Genomic DNA, 24,380 nt, shown 5'->3' with positions numbered 1-24,380 from the left:
CCGCTGCCCTCCTTGGATGGTATCATCAATTCATTTGCAGGAAGAAGAACGCAGGGTACCTAGTACCAATTCTACTATTATTCCCAGGGCATATACAATCTCGAATGCCGTGTCACCCACCAGTTCTTCTGATACTTCCAGTGCATATGCAGTCACTAAATGTGCTGCTATAGCAGCTTCATCTCAACCATTCAATGGAACCAGAACTTGTGCCATTTGTGCGCGCAACAATCATCAGACGAAAGATTGTTTCAAGAAGAATCCTTGTGTTCACTGTGGTAAAACAAATCGTCCGTCAAATAAGTGCTTTCAAAAGGGTAAAACTCAAATTCATGTGGTTGAGGGAGACACTGAATCTCCAATATATTCTGTTGATGAGGAAATCTATTAAAACAACTCTTTTCATATTGTTTTTAGTCAAAATAAATTGTACGGGCTATAGACACTGCCACCCATAGGTGGTAAGACCTCCCAATTTATCAATTTTTGTTCTCAAGTACCATTTTTTCCGCTCCTCATGAGGTTACTGGGTACACCATAAACCCAAGGTTTGGCAGTGAACCAAAAACTCCACTTTTGGTAGCTAATGTTTTGACCTACACCCTATCTGTTCAAGGGGGGGTTACTGATCTAGCACCAGGTTATGGATAAACCAAAAATCCTTGGTTGTGAGAGAACCTAAAACTCACGGTTGCCGAGTATACCAAAAACTCGAGGTATCATGAGAGGGTTTGTCTATTTCGGGCTTGAGGGGGGGATTGTTGGCTTCAAGCCCTTGTCGGTCATCTATTTGTGGGAAACTCCCTTGGAGCATGCAGAGGAGAGTTAAGTTAGAAGTTGAGTTGTTTTTGCATGGCTATCTAAAAGCCTCTTATATATGTAGAAGTTTCACATAAGGAAAAAGAAGGTAGCGTGTTCTTTTATTTTTGTAGTTGTTTCTCAGCTATGTCGTCTCTCTCTCTCTCTCTCGCCTTCTTCTGCATCTCCATCTGCACCGCCATAGCTTCATAGCCTCAGGTTCCAACAGCCTTCTCATACCAAACACGAGGAGATTGCTTCAACCCATACAAAGCTTTGTTATATTTGCACACCTTATCCTCTTGTCCTTTCTTGACAAAACCGCGAGGCTGCGTTACATAAACTTCCTCAAATATGTCACCATTCAAAAAAGCACTAACAATGTCTGATTGATGTACATCCAACCAAAATGAGCTGTCAATGCACATAGAAAACACACAGTAGTCATACGACAAGAGGGAGCAAAAGTCTCTTCATAATCTATGCATTTTTGTTGTGCATAACCCTTTGCAACAAGTCAATCCTTATAGCGATCAATCTCACCATCCAACTTGCATTTCAACTTGTAAACCCACTTCGTACCAATGGACCTTTTGCCAAGAGGCAAATTACATAAAGTCCATGTGTCATTTTTTATAAGTGCATCATATTTTGATTGCATGGCAGCCATCCAATTTTTTGAATTTTGTGCTTCATCAAAAGACAGAGGTTCCTCAACATCATGTAAGCTAGACACAGCCAAAGCATAACAATCTGATGCCCAAGGACAGAGTTTGCATGGGCCCACAAACATCACTATGCACAAGCTGCAACTTGCATGTGGCCCTCACTGAACCATCCTTTGGAAACTTAGAACACTGCATATTACCCAAATTACAGCATTCACAAACGTGTTTGACAGGTGCTTCAAGAGGCGGCAAAGAAGCAACCACATCAGATTTCTACAAACGCAGCAAACGAGCAAAATTCAGATGACCAAAACGTGCATGCCAAAGTTTTGCATTTGAAATAGCCTTTGAATCCAAAACTGCATTTGCAAAATTATGCCCACACTTGACATACAATATGAGCTTATACAGCCCACGACATAAAATGCCAGATGCAACAATTTCATCACACCGAAACTGAGATCATGTATTGTACATCTGTCATCCACAAATTTGACTAGAAGACCAAGTCTAGCAAGTGCAGATACAGACAAAATATTCTTCTTGGCCCCAGGTACATAAAGTGCATCAACAAGTGTGAAAGAACTGCCATTTGCAGTAGTAAGCACAATCTTTCCAACTCCCTAAACAGGATAAGAGGCATTGTTGGCACAAGTGACTGAATTCCCATGAGGGATAGACTCGAGAGACGTGAACAAATCACGATGTGAGGTAATGTGCTTTGTAGCACCACTATCAAAATACCACACATGTGAATTTGTAGCAACCGACATGCATGCATCATGGACATCAAGATTATAGGTACACTCTGCACTAAAACCCCATTCCACATCAACATCAACATCACAGTCTCCTTTCACGGAAGACTCAATAATAGATGCATTTGTAGTGGAATCAGCATTTGCAGTGGAACCATCTTCTTTATTCTTAGCCTCTTTGGCCTTCAACTTAGGAGACTGCTTGATCAAGTGATCATTAGCTTTACAATAATGGCAACGCATCTTCTTTTTGTCCTTATCACCAAAATTTCTAGACGAATTGCTGCCAGCAGAAGCATTAGGAACAGGTGATTTTCCACTTGCAGAAGAACCATAATAAGTGGTTGCATTGTTGTTACCACCCTTTCTTTGAGCAGCAATAAAAGCTTGTTCAATTGCACGCTGTCTAGTCCTATTTTTTCTTGAAAGTGACTCTTGCAACAACAATGTGCACAATGCATCAAACTTGACAACTTCAGGATTTCCTTGGGTCACTTAGTCTCCAAGTACTAGCAAAAGTCTGGTAAGAATTTGGCAAGGCATCAAGAACAGTCTACACAAGAAAACTGTCTGAAATGACTTCACCTGCAAAAATAAGTTACTATTGATATCCTTGACACCAGCAAGGAAAGTGTCCATGTCATCTTCCTCATGCGTAATCTTCGATTCTAGCTCTTTACACAGCAATGCAACTTTAGCCTCATTGCGACTTGCATAAAGACCAGCCAGAATATCCGAAGCTTGTTTTGTAGATTTTGCTGAATGAATGTGAGGAGTAATGGTGCGCTTCACAGACAACGCGATCAACACATGAGCCTACACATCTTTTACATCCAAACAAACTTGTTCTACCGTAGGCAAAACAAGTCTAACAATAGCAATCCTTGCAGTAAGACCTGCAACATCCTCAACATCGCCTACATCCTCAGAACCAAGACGTACATCAATGCCCTTCACAATATTCAAGACGCCCTTTGACACAAGAACATGTTGCATCATGTAAGCCCAAATAGGGTAATTGTCCCCACCCAATCTGTCCTTAGCAGCAAACATCTTGAACACATCTGTGTTGTTGTCAGCCATGGTAAATGTTGCACCTGATGTGAAAACTGCAAAAAAGGAGGAGAAACAAAGCGGGAACAACACGTGCAATACAACACAAACCGTAGAAGACTGTAAGGGACTTGTTATGCAGAAAACATCACTGACAAAAATTCTACACAAAATGACAAAATAGCCTGTGTAGTACTATTTGTAATGGAAATAGAGGCCAAAATGAGCCCGAATCAAAAACTTGCGAATGCTTCCCAAAGCTCATTGAAATCAGAGAAAGTGAGCAAGCATGTGCTGGAGCTGCTGGCGACTAAGCCCGGGAGGACGCAACATGCTCTGATACAAATTGTTGGAATTAGGATTGTAGGAAAACGCACACAACTTGGAGAAAATGAAGGAAGCTCAAGGCACACAACAGAGAGTGTTTTACTTTGTGTGCAATGGAAAGATAGATAGCCCTAGAATGAATGGGTGTATATACAATGCACGGGGGAAAAACCTCCTAAAGCGGGAAAAAATGCCCCGACGGTCCTAAGTGTGTTCACACACATCACTACCACATGTATATGGTAACAAAATTGAGTCGGGTAAAGCCAAGAGAACTTGTGAGCAATAGGACACATTAGTGATTGGTTTTTATTTTAGAGCCCAAATTTGTAGGTCTTCTAATTCCAAACTTTTAGGGTACCCAAAACCAAAATTTTTAGACCAAAGGGTCACAAAGAACCGACTTTTGAGAAACCTAACCAGGGACAAAAAGGGGTAAGTTGCACTAATCCAAGGTAGGCTTATCAAAGAATATCTTGAGACTATTGAGTGGGTGACAAATCATCCACCACTAGGGATTTCTACTCAACTCAAAGATGTGTAGATCTCAAAAATGCTACAACACCTTTGATAGTGAGATTGAGAGAAAACGTAGAGACGTATTAAACATACAACATCACACCTCAAGGCATGGATCGTGGATCTTTTACTAGCAATTATACATGTCATGGGGAACCACACGAGCCATTAGACACCTCAACTCAATTGCATGTGCCTAGGAACATGAGAGCGGAAATTGATGAAGACCTAGAGGAGAAGCATCCGTTGATCAACAAAGCCATGAGAGTTCTAATGGATTACTCTCATAAGGGCTTATACAAGTTCACAAACAGAGATCAACATACCTTCTAAGTAGAACCCAGTGATAGAGAGTTGATAAACCATAAGAACCTCTATGCATTCACATATATAGATGCCCACGTAGTGCAAGTTTTGATGGTAGATAAGCATGGACGAGAGTAAAAACTTGTTGATCCAATTGATCTAGAAAGATATACATACAAGGGTATTCTAATCTATATGTAGTTTCAGCCGAGTGTGAGTGCACAATTGACCTTTGAGACCAAAACACAAGAAGTTGAGACTCAACCTATGGGAAGAATGGGATTCAAAGAGTCTCTTGAATACACTCATGATTTAGAGGGTAACACTACGGGGTTAATAAGACCATGATTCAGACATAGATTTTAAAAAATGATACTAGAGCATACATCAAAGAGGATTCCACCAAGATTTTCTCTATAAGACAAGAAGAGTGACCGAGAGACGTCTTTGCAAGAGACCCCAAATTGGTCATGTATTGGTGACTGAACCATCTCAAATGAGACCATCTCAAGTGACCAAATGTGTCAAAACAAAGTACAATGGGTCAGGGGATCCGTACGCATCTCAGAAAGGACATGCAGTTCAAAGCATGCACGATGTTTGAGCAATCCACTAGAGAAGCTCTATATCTAGTTGACAATTGTAAAGCCTCTAGTGAGGTTACAAAGGATGCAAAAATTACAACAAGAAATGTATCCTCATCTTCTAGTGAAACCAACATGATATGAGTTGCTCAACCTCAATCAATGCCCAAACTAGATAAGCTCGTAGAAGAAGTAGCACGATGAATGAGCCTAGACTTTGGAAAAACCATAAACATGAGATAGCCGTAATTGAGAAAGTGTGACATGTGTGGGAGAGACTATCCTACTCATTTATGTGATACCTAGCCAAAATAAGTAGTAGCCAACATAGAATGCCCATTGAAATGGTGTATCATAGAGCATAAATGGACCGGTCACGAGATGAGAGAGTGCTGTTATAACCAGAACTATCTATGGGAGACGCCCTACAGACCTCAAGCAGAGCATCAATTTCCATCTCCAAGGTTCCCAATGGGTCAAAGTAGGATTGTGCCAGGCGTTGAGAGGCCGCAACCATCCTATGTGCCACACCCCACCCCAAGAGAAATCATTATTTCATGGACGAGAACACCTTAATGATCATAGCCAATCAAGAGTATGGATCAAAGACCATTCTTACCAGGCAAGAACAACCATCGAATGCACCACCCGATACACAACAAGTGGGACCATGCTACGAATGTGGAGGCAATCATTGGGCAAGAAATTGTCCTTATCGGGCAAAGAACGTAGTGAAATTTGGATATTGTCTAGAATGTGGTGTTACACACATCATTCCTAATTGTCTAAAACACCCAACCAACAAGGAGAAAGCAACAATAAATGTTGTAGGACTGATACCTTCTTCAAGAAAATTTGAGAAAGAACCCACGATCCATATAAATGCGGTGACTAGAGCTCAAGGTCAAGAAGCTTCCAGAAATAAATCTATTGAGGACAAACACAAATTGCATATTCAAACAGAAATTAAGAGCATACTAGTGAGGACTCAGAGAAAATCGTGGAAATCTAAATGAGACAAAACAAAAGCAAAAAGGCTAAAAGAGAAAATTTCCCTAGAAACTAAGTTGCAACAAGCCAGGGAGTAGCTAAAACATGAAAAGGAAAACAAGAATCAAACGAAAGGAGAGATGTCATCCAAGATATCATCAAGGGGCTCAATCTTGGTGGATAAAATCGTAGAAGCTTTAGAGCCTCTATTACAAGCTTATGAGGCTAAATTGAAAACCAACCAGACAATAGAACAGAGAGAAGAGAAACAAAACATCCCTAAGCAAAAGCATTAATCCATGAAAACAACAGGGAAATTGAGCATAGAGGGATGATGATCAAATGAGACCAAAGAAATAAACACCATTAGACAATAGGGTAGTGGCTAATACCATAGATGACTCAAAGTCACAAGTGATGATTCCAATTCGTGAAGTGGAAGAGCCATGGCCACAAATCTTATGGAAAATGATACGGAATAAAAAGGATGCGTGCTCTCTTCTTATGGTGTCTGTGTACATGTGCGCAAGCGTGCTTGAAAGAGCTCAAGTACTCTCGTTCCTCTCTCAATTTACAATTATAACCTTTAAGAAATGAAAGGATCTCTCTCTCTCTCTCTCTCTCTCTCTCTCTCTCTCTCTCTCTCTCTCTCTCTCTCGCTCTCTGTTTCTCTACTATTGAAAAGTTATGAGAGCACGTCCTCATTGAAATTTTAATGCTATCATGTGCTAGTTTGAAAGGTGCATATCGAACTTTCAATTGCGCTTGGGATTGGAAAATCACTCATTGATGTGAACCTGTTTCTGCTTTGCATGCAGCACAGGCTCATCCATGACAAAGGAACAATCTATATGAGCACCTACCCAAAATTAAAAACTTGAGTGTCCAATTGTTCTCATAATATCATAAGGGGTTGTCCACTTGGTTATGAGGGGGGATGCATTTCCCCCAAGAGTATGGGCCTGATCCTTCATTGGTGCAACCAGATGATGCATCATTGTACATCATTCTATATCTTGTACATATACTCCTTCTAAGAGAGCACTCACACGAACCCTCTGGTACATATACTCCTTCTAAGAGAGCACTCACAGGAACCCTATGGTACATATACTCCTTCTAAGAGAGCACTCACATGAACCGTGTGGTAGCATTTTTCTTATGACATGAGCTTGCCAGTGCGTGCAACTCACATGTCTTTTAGGCTCGACAATTTGTCTTTATATCCAAAACGCTGCCTTTTGTTAGCCAATTCTACCAAAATTGGTAGAGTTAGCACTCAAGAGCAGTGTTTTGGAGATGGCAATGAAAAACACTGAGGTCATTGTAACACTGCCTATGGCTGCATGCGAAACATACCTAAGGCTCGGTTCAAACGATCTAACTGTAGAGAGGAAGAGTCCATGTGGCGCACATCGAAAACCTTCCCTTTCGTATGCACCAGGTCTTGGGTGACACCCCCCTAAAAACAAGTCAGTCGTGCACTTTGTAGTGTCAATTGTGGACATAGTAGCTCCTCTAAGCATGTAGAAACAAAGAATCTTCCCATTGCGCTATGTCTGATTGGGTGAAATGTGCCCTACTATTTTAATACCAAAATCTGCCTATGGCCCTTGTGAACAAGAAGCATGGAGGCAACCAGAAACCCTTTAGTTGCCAGCAAAGTGATCGGTGAGTTCATGGGAGCCCCCTCTTCTCAGCTTACCAAGTTCCAGCGAGGTAAAAGATACGTGGGCAGTGGGAAACTTTGGGGAGGTGGAAATTTGAAAGGCCCGGGCCAATTAAGATGGGTTTTTGGCGCTCCTCTCCGAATGGTCCAATTCAAAATTTGAAATTAGAACGCTCAAGAAGGAGCTATATCAACAGAGAGCTTACAACCTCACACACACAAATTAGGGGCGAGAGAGGGAGTGAAGTAGAGAGAGCTGCGCAGCTATGGATGTCAGACGTCATGAACGTAGAGGGCGCCTCAGCAGATTCACCAGAGATGCCTCAAACAAAGAGAACATCTGCCCTTTGGAGGCAAGGCTCACTACCTCAGAGATGATCTGCAGCAGCAGAAGCCCCCTTCCACCTGGATTTCCGAGGTCTCCATTGCAAGACATCACCCACATCATCTACCCTCCTAATGTAAGGCTTGAGCAAATTTCTATTTGCATTGTATTACTTCCTCGAGTGCATTCATGTTCGGGTTTTATTCTGTGTGCGAGTGCTTGTGCTCTTCTTTTATGTCTTGTCTCTACATGGCATTGTAATCTCATTCTTGGCTTGCCATTCTGTTTCTCTGTTTGTGCTGTCTACGCAAATCCTGGGGCTCAAGTCAGATTTCTGCTTATGTGGGTTAAGAAGGAAGCCTAAATTTTGTTTATCTGCTACAGATATGGCCTGAAGGAGATGATCCACTCTCAGGACAGTTGCACAAGAAATGCAAGAAGGAGAATTCTGCAGAAGTTGAAGCTCCAATTGTCAATGTGGGTAGTAGTGGGAGTTGGAAGGGCTTAAAATCATGTGTGCATGTCAGACTTCAGGCAGATGTACATCAAGCTGAGGAGGTGATGTCGGCCCAAGTCAATCCTGTGCTGATTTCACCAGAAAGAGGTGCAATGAATGACTCAAGCAGAGGGCAGTGTGTGGTTGAGCAAGGAAGATTTGTAGCTCAAGCTCATTACTGTGAGCATGCAGACGAAGATGGAGTGATAGATGATTTGATGATTTCTCCATTTCTCTTGGAGAGCTGCAGCAAAGCAAGCCTGATCGATGAAGCCTTTTTTGTACACCGAGATGGGCCAGCAGGCTCTGCTTCAAATGCAACACATGAGGAGAATGAAGGGCAGCGTGTTAAAGTAGGACATGGCATAGCTCCAACTGATCCTCTTAAACATTTGGGGCATAATGGAGTGAAGATGCAGCACATTGGTGAGAAGGCAGCGGAGTGCAGTGAAAGAAGGGAAACACTAATTCCAGCCCAATTTCCCCAAGATGCAGACAATGGGGCCTCTGGAATAGCAGATAAAACCCATTCTCCAGAGCACTCAAAAAGTTGCGGGGCTGGGGATTGCATTGCGAACTTGCAAAAGAAAGGGAAGGTCAGTGGTATGCTAAAGCTAGCCATGAAAGAGGTGAATTGCAACGGACAAGGACAAACTGCACAAGTGAAGAAGAGGAGCACTCTCTCTATGCTCAGATAGTCTCTTCTCTCTCTGTGGCAAACCAGATGCACTTCATTGAGAGCTGAGTGCTTCTCTCTCATTACATGATGGCGGTATACTCATTTTATGGGTTCTCACTATTGTTAATTGCTGCCCAATGCCAGGAAGTTGCACTCATTCTTGCAGATACCCTGAAGTGGGTACTGCATCATTTCAGTTGACACCTAGAACATCATCTCTATCTCTTACTACTCATACACATTTCAAGCCAGTTTGAAGCAATAAATGTGTGCGAATCTTGCAAGCAGCAAGAGTCAAGAGTTTCTTGTCTTTGATATGAACGTTCAATGCCTTTGAGTCTATGTTGTGCATCCAATATGATGATCAAACTATGGGAGCTCAAATTAAAACAAGGGCATTTCTTGTTTATGGTGAGTTCCCTTTATAAAATGGGTTATAAGCAATAAGTATTTCTAGTTGAAATCTATCACTGAAATGACTACCATGGTTTGGCAAGTTATAGCCATTTTTCATGCTTCAGGTCTGCTTTGACGTTTAAGAATCCTTTGATAGATAATGCAAGGCTTTGCAGAACAACCTTTGGGAACCCATAAGCTCAGTATACCAATCCTTGAGCGACAATTTTGCGCTATATTTTTAGCTATATTTGCACTATTTGTTTGCAAAACTCATCTGAAATCGTTTCCATTTCACTTGCCCCTCAATCAGGTATCTTGAATTTCCCTTTGGAGACCTATGAGCAACACTAAGACTCATCCACCTTAACATCCCATCATGTGGTATCAGAGTCTAATGATGGCTATTACAATTTCTTAGCCTTATAAATACTAGGCATTTTTTTTTTCCCTTCTCTATTGGATTGAGTGATGCTCTCCTCCCTTTTATCACTTGGTTGGAATCATTATTGCTATGCATGTGCATCTTTGATTAGGTGGTTTTCCCTAGCGTTTTATCACTTGGTCGTTGGCAACCAGATCGAAAAATTTACCTATGTCCTTTCTCACCGCTCAATGACCAAACGGACTCGAATGACCACGAAACTTCAAGGAAATCTATATTAGTTCTAAGAGGACAAGTCTACAAAGTTTGATAACAATTTAACAAGGTAGCAAAATCACAATCTATCATGAACCAGGTCATGAAAACTACAATAGAACAATCCAAACAGGTTGCCTCCTAAAGTCTAATAGCACTCTCCGATGGTCAAAATGTAACAAAACAATGATTTAAGCACTCAAAACTTAAGAATAGGTTTGTAGACACAAAGTCACAAACCACGACAAAATATGAAATGCTTACACTTGAATGAAAGAGCATGAGAAAAGGAACACAATGCAATTTTTGGAATCGAAATAGGAACACCTTATCATGGGAAAAATTGATTACAAGTTAGAATTGCTTGGCCACTTGAGCATATGTACAACAGAGCTCCCTCGTTCTCCAAAAGATAAGCCTCCCTCTCATCCTAAGGTTATCATCTTTTATACTTAAAGCTTTCTAAATGGCCAATGGCCAGGCTCACATGGGCCTTTATAAGTATCATGGGAGAATTACAACTCATTGAATGGATCTACTACTTTGGAATCAAGATTTACACATAGTATAGCTACACTAGCTCGAAAAAACATTACAATACAAATATATTGAAAATGTGGTGTACTGTCGATCCTCCCCATGATAATCATAATGCATGTTGGATGCTAACAACGTCATCACTGCTTCAACATACGGTGACACTACACTTTTATGAAACCCAAAACAAGGATTAAATAAACCTAAGACCTAAAGAAGGTAGTTATACCATAACCTTAATCAAAATCAAATATCTTAATAGGTAGCATCCAACAAGCCAAAGCATGTCTAGAATGTGAAGACACAACGTCCGAGTGAGTTGCACAAGAGTCTAAGATAGCCTCTCATGTTTCTAGGAGCCAAATGTGGCCACTTGGTTGATACCCTTGACCCTTCAGAGAGATACTATGTGACCCTCGAGAGGTGCACCTAGCCATTTGTTAGTACTAAATAAGAAGCTATATTTTGTACACTTCTAAGTGTTGTAGATCGATCATTTCAAAATCAAGTGTTTTCATTAGCTTATCTACTTTGCGAATTGTCCAATTGCACTCTTTAATTACTCGTTATGAATGCTACACTAGTAATGCCATCTTAACTCTACCCTTTCAATTGGTATCAAAGACACATTGTGGTTGGAATTTTTTAATCACTCATTAGATCCGTTAGGCTTCATTTGGTGTTTTGTATTCAATCACATCCCCTCTGCTCGATTGATTGGGGATTCTCTTCTCTACCTCCAATGGATTGGAAAGTCAAATTCCTCTCATTTAGAGTGCATTTCATGTTAATTTTGCATGCTTTATTTCCTCTAATTACTTCCTCTTAGAGCTCATTATCAAAGGTTTTTTTTTTCGTGTGTGTGTGTGTTGGGACACATTTTGCACCCAAGCCGCTAAGCTCCCCAATCCGATCTCATTTGCCCACTTAATTATTTATGTTTGGGATTTCTTGTGTGTGAGCCTCTACTTAACTAAATGTACCAATCATATTTTAGCTCCTCTTACACAAGCAAGCAAGGAATTGGGCCACTTGGTTAGTGCACATTGCCTATTATTAGGATGTGGTCACGAGTTCACACCGACTTTTGACTAGGGGACTGTGGGCGTATTTAAAAACTCATGTCAATTCTGGCATACGGCCTTGGAGGGTCTGTGAGAAGCCGAGCATGTGCAACAATATTTTTTTCATTAACCTCGCAGCTGTTAGCAGACACCTGTTTTCCACACTTGCACCCTAAAGGGGTGCTCAGGTCCTCAAGCCACCTATCCCACGTGCACCCATCCTACCTCCCAAGTCCCCAAGCCTCTTCTTGGGAAGCACTCCTATGCTTCTTCACACGAGGGCCCCATATTCCAGACCTACTCCTTGGAGCTTTTTCTCAGGCCTACAGTAGAGCCAAGTATCCACAAAGCAACATACAAAGGTGTTCTATTCAAGCTTCAAAAGAGCAATGAGAATTCATAATCAAGTGTTTTCATTAGTTTATCTACTTTGTGCATTGTCTAATTTCTCCCTCTAACTACTTATTATGAATGCTATACTAGGAATTCCACCTTAACTCCAACCTTTTATCATCTAGGTCTATGGATGCATAAGCGCAACCTGAAGCTAAACAAGATGTGAGGATGGGTGTTGTACCACAAAAAAACTCAAGGCATGCTCCTCCATGCTCAAAGAATAGCTTCACAAAACACTTAGCCAATAAGTTATGGCTCCTTTGAAGTGGCCCTCTCCATGCCTTTCATAAGGAGGACATGGTCAAAGATGAAGTAGGCATGTGGTGCCACATAAAGAAATCAAGAGGCTACATCCCCAAGGTCTGGAAAAGTGGTCTGTTCTCTATAACAAAAGTAGGTGGACTCAAACCTTTTCTATGTGCCATGAAGTGCATAGAAGAGTCACACTACAAACATAACAACAAGAACATGGCATGAGACTTGTAGTGGCCTGATTCAAGTGCCATTCAAAGGGAAAATAGAAGGTCTTTACCTCATTGCAATCACCCAACCAATCAAGATAGCCATAGGGTTTGTGGTGTCAAACTATAATGCAAAGAGAAATCATCAAGTTTAACAAACGACAATTCTTCTCCACCACCCAATAGGATCACTTTTGAAACAAAAACATGTATCTTTTCACAACAAGCATACTTTCAAAATCAAAGAATACTTCAATGAAAGAATACCACAATTAGTAATCATTCTAAGATGGCAAGTGTCAAATCCAAAAGGTGCACACCATTATGAACATGATCTTCTAATAGTGCATCCCACTCTAGCTGTGCCATGTGGCCAATGCATGCCCCACCAAATAGACGATCTAAGAATATAAAGTCTGCTTCCCACCACACCGCATGTCTCCTTGCTCTACTGTACTACAAACATCATGCCTTGCCTTGAGCATATGCTCATGGATAGGTCACCATGAGGGATTCCTTAGATTTGCCTTAAAAGTCATCCATCATAACAATATAATCTCCATGCATAACAATGCATCAAAAATCACTCAATGCAAGTAAAGAATCCAAAGATGACACATAAATGAATGAAAAACTCTTCTTAGCAATCAAAGTACCAAGAGGGATTGTCAAAAGCAATAATTTTAAATCAAGTTGGACAAAAATTCCCATTCATGAAATAGAAAAAATGAGGCAAAGCCATAAGAATGTGAAAGAACAATCACCTTGATGTGGTCCTTGCTCGTGTTTAAATAATTATAAACCTTATTAGACATGGCATAACAACCATTGGTTAAATGAATCTTAAAAGCTCTTTGATGCATTAGCCAAAGAGTTTGTCCTTGATACCATATAGTACGGTGTCCTTTTTAGAATAATATCTAGAAGATCACAAACATACTCTTTTGCAAAGAGTCATGATCTTGAACTCAAGAGAGCTACAATTCTTTAGGTGAGAGATGTTTCTATTACTACAACGTTTATGCATTGATACACATTGATACGTATCTGCAAAAAGCATCTTGAATACTATACATATTCATCTGCAAAAAGCAATATCAAATCATGGCCTTAAATGTAGAGAAGTTTCCAATGTTTAAGCTTGTTACTCTTTTGTTGCCATATTGAGATGGTGTCATTTATCTTTACTACATCAAGTCAAAGTTCACACCCACCTTTGTTGCAAAAAAACTTGTACAATGTATCCTTAACATGGGTGCAACTTTTGTTATCCATTATACAGTTAAAACAATACTTTATAGTAGTGATATGCTTAGTCTACTAAATTTAATAACCTCTTTTATGAACCATAAAAGAAAAATTTCTCAATAAACTTAAAATTTAAATAAACCTAGCACCATTATATCTGATTCTTGTACAGAGAAGAGATATACCATCAATATTAGCTCTTGAGGACATTTTTTACCTTTGTGACACTTCATATTCAATGATATTTCTTGCTAAGAGAGACATGGGCTTTAAGCACAATCTTTGCTCTCATCATTCATGCAACACAAAACCTTACGTGACATGGGCTTTAAGCACAATCTTTGCTCTCACATTCATGCAACACAAAACCTTGCGTGTCAACTATAGTAGTAGCATCTCATCTACCATGTTAGGAATCCATTGAGATATGCTATTGAAATAATTTGTATCATTGTGCATTATGAGAAGATTATAAGAAAGCATAATTTACATAGCTTTGCTTGCCCAAATGTAAGCAACATGAAAAACCAAGTACATGATCCCTACTTCATAACAACTCTTGGGAACCTCTAGAGAACTTCTTTTCTCTCCTTGAGAGAAAATCATAGTGTTCTTTTGAGCTACTCATGCTCTCTAGATTACTCGACAAATCTAAATGTAAGAGCTCTCCTTCTCTACTTAGAAACACTATAGAATAAAATTTTTAATAAAAACAACAAGAATTGTGTACAGTCTTTGCCTTATTTTCCTTTGTACAATTGTTAATAATACAAAAAATTAAGACATGTTTTTCTATCTTTCTTGCCTAGTCAATATATCTCTTGATTGAGAAAGAGAGAAATTTTTGACATGCTTGAATCTTGCCATGCAATGGTGAAGTTTCTTAGATTGGGCCACTCCATAAAAGAAGAGGCCATCTTGGGTGCTCTAATGCCAATGACACCTTAATTAGCTCTGACTTGCTTTAGGCATAAATTTCCCTTAGCATGGGTTACATTTTTGGGTGCATTGCCACATACATATTTAAACTAGCATACCTATAACCAAAATCAAGGAGAAGATTATTCGCATGAGATGACACAAGGTTGAGGGCCAAATTTTATAAATCCAACCCCTCTCAAAAGGCATTTCATTACTCATAGTCTTGGAGATCTTCACAAAAAGAGAAGCTTAAGTATACAAGGAACATGGAGGCTAAGATATCCATAACCCAAGTAACTTAGCGGCTTCGTTGATCACCATATATCATTCTCCTCTTCTTCAAAGCATCAATGAATAATCAAAACAAGTATATTCTCAAGAAAAGGAATTGAATCCGTAGGGCTTTTATATATAAGATTCAAAAGAAGAAGCTCCATATCATAGTAGTATATGGAATATTAGTAGATGTTCTTGAAACTTCAGACAGTCTTTGGAAATCATGTCAAAGCTGACATCTATAATCTCAAGCTTTCAAAATACTATACAAAATTTTAGAGATTGAAAATTGTTAAATTGTATAAAAAAAACTTTTGCAATCCAACTCTATATGAGCAATTGATGCCCAATTTAGTGATGACTACTTCTTTCCCTCTCTTTAGAAATAATAGCTTTAAATTTCTAGGAGAAGGTGGAAGAGTGCAAAGTATGAGAGTATGAACTTGGGGATTTGGCCTCTTTTGGGATTTTTGAAGAGGCAAATGAATGCACTAAGCCCCTTGCCCATTCACATGCCCATCTACCCACTTTCCCTTCCATTCCCACCCTCAATAACTTGTATTTTTCCATTTTGAGCCTCGTAAAATTATTGTGAGATCTTAGGAAAAGTGGCATTCATATTTTGGCAATTCCTTAGCCATGAGTGCACTTTATTGCATGCGCCATTGCCCTTCAACATGTGATTTTTCTTTCTAGTATAGTTCTTTTGGTCCCGTAAAAATGTGTTTGGACCCTTCTACAATTCCCTAGGCACTAGTAGAGAGAGCATCACTCGTTTGAAATTGTAAGGTCCTAGGGTGCATGTTTTTTCCATAATCATAATCGTGGACTTTTCACTCTATCTTATTTTCTCTTAGTAGAATGACAGTTTTACTGAGAGAAAATCATTTAAGTAGACCAAAAGTGACATTATCTCACCCTTGAAAGTCATTAATCATCCTCAACTATGCTTCTTATTAGTGGAGGATTTCCTACATACTTATGAAGGTAGCATCATCTGCTACAATTTTGTGATACATGTTTTCATCATCATTATAATTCTATCCCTCTTTCTCTTATAATTTTCTCCAAAGATAAAATCATTTCAAGTAGACCAAGAACTAAACATTATCCTACTTGAACAATCATAGTCATCTTTGACTTCTCATAGGAACTTCTAAAGGTATCATGATCCTTGTTGGCACCCTGAGGTCTAAGGATGCACCCTTTTCCATCATTATACCTTGGTCCTTTCACTCTTTTTATTTTCTTCCTTTAGAATGGCCAATTATAGAGACAAAAAATAGATTAAGTAGGCCAAGATTCATTACCTCACCCTTATAGTCATAGTCATCCTCGAGTATGCATCTCATAGGGAGTATTTAATCCTTGGTCAATTGGCATTTTGTAGAGGATCCCTTTTTTTCACTCAAAAACATTCCAAAATAGATGACCCAACTACTTGGTGCTTGGGAGCTTGGGTTGCCACAAACATGTCTTAACATTTTAGATGCACACATTTTTGCTACAAATAACAAGTCTATTTAGTACTTTGGAGGCAAAGTTGCTGCCCACAAATTTGTGTCCTTAATATTTTGGATGCACACATTTTTGCAATAAATATCAAGTCTACTTAGTACTTGGGGGATGAAGTGTCAGGACAAGGGTAGGACGGGGGGCATGGCCAGCTAAGCACGTGTAGTCAAGGGGTCTCCTGAAGGTGGCTAGGTAGCTTATAAGAGGAGTATGGATGGGTGGAGATGATGTGTTAGTCCTTGGATGTCAGGACAAGGTTAGGGTGAGGGGCACATCATTGGCAAGGCTGACAAGGGTCTCCTAAAGGTGGGCCAAGTAGCCTATAAGAGGAGTGCAGATGGGTGGAGATGAGCATGTGCTAGTTCCTAGTCCTCTCATGAATCTACCACACTTGTATGTGTACTTTTGTATGCATACATGTTTGAAACATTTATAAATAAAGAACATCTAGACACAAGGGTCTCAATTATTACTTCATTGATTCATTTTGCAACATTTACATCGATATTTACATTTTATTCTATTCCTTGTAAGTAGTAACAAAGTACATTTAGTACTTTAGCTAGAGTTTATGCATTTTTTAGCAACTTTGAAGGGACAACTCTTATTTACTAAACTAAATACTTACAGAAGACCTTACCATATAGAACATGTTGTCTTCATGGTGGTATCTCCCCATCAACTTAGGAAGATCATTTGTTATTGAACCTTGAAAGATTAACCCTAAAAGCTTTTAATACTTTTATGGAACCTTGTATCTTGGTCTATAAGAAGGTTATGTAAGCTTGTAATATGTCTCATTGATCAGCCTCAAGCCTTAGAAGGACCATATTACCTTTGCCAGCTTGGCATAGTACTTCTAATGATCCATGAGTTATCCTTGCCAAATTTTGTCTATAATACATCTTACATGAGCCTTGGGAATCTAGGACAAACCCAAGCATTTTCTTTTTTTGAAGTAGACATTGCGTCTATCCTTGCCAACAACAATCTTTTGCTTTTGCGGTGCATCTTTAGAGCTTCCTTGATCTTGGGCCCTGTGTTTATCTTTTGTGGCCTTTTGAAATACTATGGATTACTTCTAATGACCCATGAGTTATCCTTGCCAATTTTTTCCTGTAGTACACTTTACATAAGCTTTGGGAATCTAGGACAAACCCAATCATTTTCTTTCTTAGAGGTAGACATTGCATCTATCCTTGCCTCATCCTTTCCAACAACAATCTTTTTCTTTTGCTATGCATCTTTAGAGCTTCCTTGATCTTGGGCCTTGTGTTTATCATTCTTGGCCTTTTGACATACTATGGATTGCTCTACATAGTTTTGAATGTCATAGTGCATAGTGGGCCAATAAAAATAAGTTTCTATTGCTTAGCTTGTGGCTTGAATTTCATGATGCCGGTTGGGCATCAACTGTCTTTGTATGTGATGTGGTGTTGTAGTCATCTGTGAAGGGATTTGTAGAATTGCCAGGGGTTTGTATGGGCCTTTTCCTCTCTTCAAAATCACGTGTTAGCACTTTTGGAGTCATCAATCTTTCTACATCCCTAGGAAGGATTGACTCATATTCACGTCCATACTTGTCAACATAAATTATGTGACTCCCTTTTCTTGAGCCGTAAGTGTACAAGTATAGAATATTTTTTGTGCTTAGCTCCAATGCATAACGTGTACCCTTCTTTGTTGAGTAGGAGGACAATGATCCACCTCAAGGTTTGCATTCAATTCAAGAAAAGTACATCCACCAAGCTCACAAAATCAAGTTCTTTGGCTATCCCCTCCTCTTCCCCTTTCTCCCAGTCATCTTCATTCATATACACAGTCCATTGCGGTCTATCTTCTTCATACCTTTCTGATTGAATATTGCTGGTGTATCAAAGCACATGACCAACCATGATGAATGGTTTAAGGAAATGCTGACTTTACAAAGTCCTGGTTATGTAGAAACTGGGGATGATACCGCACATCCTATTATGCATACAAGAAATGTGCCATTGTCTGTGACCTATGATAAAATGAAGTACCTGGCTGATGTACTACATGTGCCCAACATTAGGAAGAACCTGGTTTCTGTTGGAAATATGGTTGATCAAGGTTTAAAGGTCATGTTTAACTCCAATGGTCTCTTTGTTGAAGAGCATAAGAAGGATGGTTGCGCAAGGAAAGAAAGTGGGCAGAATGTTTACTTTGGATGTAAATGTGCCCGAAGTGAATGCTGCCATGTTTGGTGACAAGGTGTAGGTGTTGTTCTAGATATAAAGATGTGGCACAAACGTATTGGTCATGTAAATTTGCAGAGGTTGAAAATGATGCAGATTAAAGAAATGGTTATAGGTTTAACTAAAATGCAAAAAGTATGTGAAACTTGTCAATTTGGAAAGCACGCTAAAGCATCCTTTTCTCATGTTAAGAATGTAAGCAAGAATGCATTAGATTTAGTGCATACAAATGTATGGGGTCTGGCAAAGACTGCATTCTATGGAGCTCTGAGTGTCACTGTGTACAATATTTGACTCCATGCTGTCTGCATCTTTAGGTGGCCTTGAACATATTTTTCATACAACATTGTAAAAGATTGTTCCACCTTCTACATTTCCCCTCCCCTTCCTTTAAATTTTGGTATGTCCAAAATTTTGGAGATTCCAAATTAGATGATTCCCAATATGAAATAAAATCTGAGAACACTAATACTTACTAGCAGCATTTTACTGCTGTTGATTAACAAATGTCCCCATCTTCATGCCAACTTTAGTTATGTTCTTGCTAAATTCCCCAAGAAATGAAATACACCGTTATTCCTTGAAGAACAACCATTAGGAAGGGAATGGGGTCTAAGGGGGCCTCTTTATTTGGCATGGGATTAAAAAGGAGATTATGGAAGGGGCAAATGGGTGGATGCCATGTGGACTGAAATGGTGGGTATGGCAGGGCCTAAAAGTAAGTGGTCAAACTTGTACTCTTATATAATATATAAAGAGAAAATCTTTTATAAATTCAAAAAACTAAACTTTTCTCTAAATAGTTGAGTAAAAACAAATCCTTTCTCTCTCTAGTGGCTGCCAGTTTCTCCCCTCCTCTCTCCTAAAAGGGGGTCCCTCCAAAAACGTGGTGCTGAGCATTCCCTCCCTCTCTCTCTACTGTACCATCTCTCACTTCTCTTCACTTCACCTTGCTTCTCTTTCCTTCCTTTCAATTTTCCCTCCCAAAAGCTTTGCAGGCAGAAGTTTGAACCTCCTTTCCCTTCTCAAGCTTACTGCATTCTCCTCAAGTTGAAGTTCTCCATTTCTCCATGGGGATTCACTAAACACCTCTAGCTAAAGCTGAAGATCTACAGCATATCCTTCTGCTAGATCATCCCTCTTTCTTTCCTCAACAGGTTCCTTGCTCCTTCTCCATTAAGCTCTCTAGAGAGGATCTACTTCCCTCTCAAGCTTTGCAACATTATCTTCCCCATTAAGCCAACAAGCAGGTGGAGCAGTATAGCAGTAAGTGGCATCCTTCACCTTTGTGTACCATCAAGAAATCTTGCTCTTTATACAACTGAGAACATGGATGCACAATGTCTAATCATAAGGGTTTGTGTGCAGGTTGTTCCACTATTCCCCATGGCATCATCAGGTACTCGACGACCTAGGAGTGTCATTGACTCCATTTCATGCAGCAATGTACAAGATGACAATGGATATTGGGTGACGATGGGGTTAAAACGAATGATGTGGGTGACAACGCAACCCAATTCAAGAGGTGCACACAAGGTCCCAAGGAGACACTTGTGTTCTCGAGCACACCATTGGAAGGGAACAATCATGGAGCTCAAGCAAACACAAGACAGCAAGAGGCTTGCGAAGGTGGAGCATGTGTATGTTGCTTCACAATTGAAGCTAGAGACAGTAGTGGCTCCATCGAGATTTCTTGCAAATTGTAATTTTTATTGCTCTTTCAAGTTTTTTGGTCATTTATTTAGTATTTTTTCCTTGTGTGTTGCTTTTGATGACCGTAAGATTTCCATTGCTTGTTCATGTTTATAGATGTTCTTCCATCCGATTTTGTAGAGTGGGAGCCAATAGAGTCCTTCACAGGAACTTTTGAGTCCATCCACACTGAGCTTGGCAAATTGCTCTATGCTGGCTGTCAGTCCTCCAAGCTTGCTTCACGTGACATTTTTTTTAATAATCATACTTACGTCACACCTAGGCGAAATGGATATGGTAATATGGTTCACTCGCTAACCTTGGAGAGTTTGGAATGGTCTAAGCTAGACAGTTCCTCGATCGCAAAAACCAAAAGCAAAATCGAGGTGGATGTGCAAGCAGGAATGAAGTGCACCTATGGTTCCCACAAAGCCACGGTAACATGGTTATGTCTCTTCATGTGTTTGTGTTTATATTTTGACTTTAGAGTGTTCACAGGACACCAACAATGTGGATTTGCAAAGGGGGAAGTGCGATCAATGGAATTCTTGCAGCTGGATGGGAAACTAAGGTGGTCAACCACCAGGGAGATCGAATCAAGTGCTCTGTAGTTGCTGACAATGTGGTATTCAGATACCATATTGCGAAGCAAAGCTTGTCGATGGTCTTTCCCTATAGAAGATGGAAGCTGACAATGGGAGAATGGGAGGCACTATACTCTGAGGTTGCTGCTAGAGAATTAGTTGACCTGCAAATCTCCACAACAATGCAGTGCACCACATTACAGTGAACAATGACAGGCATGTCAATCACCTTGGCGAGTATCTTAATCTCAAATATACCTTGTCCAAGCAATATCTCTTTGTAGTCAATGAAAAGATTGTTTGCTCTAGAAAAGAGAAGAGCTTTCTGTGTGAGAATGTTCCGTTTCCGTGATGCATTTTTGTAAAAGCTTGTAACTGACAGGGATTTTGCCCACATTAATACATACAATGTTTTGAATCTCGTTTCTACGCATACTTGTTTATTCTCAACTTGTTCAAGTTTTCCATTGAAATGTGCAATTTATTTGATGTGGGTGTCTTTCAATGCTTTGTGGCGTGATTTTGTTTAGAATTATACTTTGAAGTTATTTTGACCTTAATTTTAAGTGCTTTTTAAAAAGTGACTTTAGGTATATAAGCGACTTTCTAGTTTTTAAACTTTATTTCTCACATTCACAAAACTCTAGCTCTAAGCTCTCTTCGCATCTTCTTCACGAACGAACCCATGGCAACGTCTACTGATGCACTTCTCAGACAATTAGAAAAGGTAGGACTTGCAGATCGAGCACATGGACTCAGTGTGTTCGAGGAGACAATTGACATGCAGGCCACTACCAACCTTCATGCATAGGCTTTCAGAAGCTTCCTTGACTAAATGGTGCAGCACATGGAAGAATATGCCATAATCTTTGAGGGATCCGACGGCATGGTTGCCAGAGGATTTCTTGAAGCATCTCTATGCTGCCGACAAAAACTTTTGGTTAATTTTTGGTTTTGCTTGTTGAGATTTATTAAAGGAATCACAGAACAGGACTACATGACAGAGAATGAAGATGATCTCATAGATTTGGGCATGGGGTGCATAGGCACCCAATTCATTTCATGGGACATGGTTTTGGTCTTACTTGTGCTTGAGGGCATGGATAAGGGAAAATCAAAGGAAAAGGTGAACCAAAGACCTCCTGTGACCATTGTGGAGGAATCAAATGAAGTTATCAAAGAGATTGATGAGCAAATCAAAGCATCTATGGCACTTGTCCTCTTGCAAGATCCCAACTCCACTGAGGAGGAGGATCGAATGAGAGAGGGAGATGAGGTGCTGGAAGAGGTCCATACCTCCAAATTCTCACTTTGCATACAATGGTGGTGGATTATCGTCACTTTCTATTCATTGACAACATTGCCAAAACATTAGGACTCAGAGAAGATGAGTAGCTCGCAGTGCTTGCTATCTATGTGGGCATGAAGGATCCCAGTGGAAAGGAAGAGCAAGTCAATTTTCAAATTGACTTTGAAGACCAAGATCTCCTAGCTAGCCTCTCTTTCCTCCCCAATGAAAACGAGCAGCAGTTGGTGCAAATAGTAGCAAGTACACTAGTGGAAATCAAATCATGTGCCTCTTTCTACAAAAGCATACTGGAAAGCCCATTTCATCCACACAAACCACTGATCGCAATTGGTAGAGATGATCGATCTAGCATTGATCTTACAAAGAAAAATCTTGAAGAGAAAGATGAAGAAACTGAGGTAAACAAATCTTAATCTGGTAGAATGTTTATTCATTAGGAAAAATATGGACTCTCCTTGGGCCTTTTTGATTAGTGAAGGTTTAATGGAGAACCAATGAGAAGGCTCTTGGGATATCACCTAGAGGGGGAGGAATGGTAGGGGTGCAGCCTAATTGTCTCCCTCTTCAATGCTTGGTTCTTAGAGAGAGGTGGGAGGTAGGCTTGGGGGGGGGGGGGGGGGGGTAAATAGGAGGAGAGAGGTGTCATAAAAAAGGGAGGGACCCCCCAAAAAAAAACGCGCATGCTTAAAAACCCAAAAAATTGAATTTTTTTAAAAAGTTCCAAAGCTGACCCATTTGCCTCCAAAACTGCCCCAAAACATAAACTAACTTAAAAAAGTCAATTTTCCCCCCCAAAATCCACTTTTCTCTCTCTCCCTCATTACTTTTCTCTCCCACACTCTCCCTCTTCTCCCTCCTCCCATTCTCTCTCTACAGTCAAGGTAGCCATAGCCAAAAGCTTTCCACCACTCTCTTCCTCTCTCTCCATAGCTCCCCCTTCTCTCACACCTCCATCAACCCTCTACAGTCCCACACTCCATAGCCCACAGCTCCACTATCCTCTCTACCTCTCACTCCTCTCTTTCTCTATCTCCACTGTCAAAGCCACCATAGCCACCATAGGCAGCTCACCTCACCCTCCCCTCAGCTCCTCACTCTCTCTCCACAGTAGCCCAACTTCCCAAGCATGTCCACGCATAGACGGCCCAAACGAGAGATAGAGGAGATTGTGTTGCACAACACAAAAGACTCAGAGGGGGTATGGATCCCACAAGTGTTCAAGAAGGGTGCATGGATCTACATGCAACTGTCACGTGCTGGACCTCATCGCGTACGGTGTCGAGGCGTATTGGAACGTCATTGGAAGGGCCGGCTATTGACATTCAAAGAAACAAAGTCCGGAATGGTGGCCATCGTGCAACACGTCTACAGTGCAGCTGAGCTCCACCTCAAGAGAGCTTCTACTCAATTTGCACCTCATTGTAAGTTTTCATGGTTTAGCTATCCCATGCATATGTCATGTTTACGTTTATGTGATCATTATGTTTAAATAAGGACATTTGTAAAGATGTTTTTCCATCCAGCTTAGTTGAGGAGCAGCCGCTTGAGTGCCTCTCAGGCACGTTCATGGTTGTGCATGCTCACATTGGGGAGCTTATGTTTCCTAATGTTTCATCGAAAAAACTTACCGAGCAGCGAATATTCATGTACTCCCACAAGTACGTGGTGCCGAAGTCAAGCCAAAGCTATGGTAGGTTAGAAGCCGTGGAGACACCCTCATTGCAGAGTGCAGAATGGCCAACTCTAGACCATTGGGCTTTGCTTTCTTTCAAGCGCAAGGTGCTGCAAGATTTCCAAGGGTCCCTAAAGTTTGGTAAGGCAACCAGATCGGTGGGTCTCAGTTGGCATTGTCCCATTCATTTGTTTGTGCATGCATTCCGCTCTCTACCGATTGTAGAAACACCAACAATGTTTGTTTGCAAAGAAGTTGACATAGATGCAATGGACACC

The 24,380-nt window shown here is 40.3% G+C and overlaps 1 protein-coding gene across 1 annotated transcript; it reads left to right on the top strand.

The window, feature by feature from the left end:
- The first annotated feature begins 7,815 nt into the window (after positions 1-7,815).
- On the top strand, positions 7,816-9,667 carry LOC147463943 (uncharacterized). Its single transcript, XM_086529779.1, has 2 exons — positions 7,816-8,133; positions 8,382-9,667. Exons 1-2 carry the CDS (start codon positions 7,939-7,941, stop codon positions 9,189-9,191), a joined length of 1,005 nt encoding a protein of 334 aa, XP_086385905.1. The 5' UTR covers positions 7,816-7,938; the 3' UTR covers positions 9,192-9,667.
- The last annotated feature ends 14,713 nt before the right edge of the window (positions 9,668-24,380 follow it).

The sequence above is a fragment of the Adiantum capillus-veneris genome, chromosome 2, assembly GCF_014529385.1.
Source record: "Adiantum capillus-veneris isolate H3 chromosome 2, ASM1452938v2, whole genome shotgun sequence".
Lineage (NCBI taxonomy): Eukaryota > Viridiplantae > Streptophyta > Polypodiopsida > Polypodiales > Pteridaceae > Adiantum > Adiantum capillus-veneris.
This window is presented reverse-complemented; position numbering and strand designations above follow the sequence as displayed.

What these genes read in the sequence shown, in the direction of transcription:
- LOC147463943 (XM_086529779.1), top strand. Translation starts at nt 7,939, where the DNA reads ATGGATGTCAGACGTCATGAACGTAGAGGGCGCCTCAGCAGATTCACC. An exon ending in ACATCATCTACCCTCCTAAT is followed by an intron (nt 8,134 to 8,381) that starts GTAAGGCTTGAG and finishes TATCTGCTACAG; the next exon opens with ATATGGCCTGAAGGAGATGA.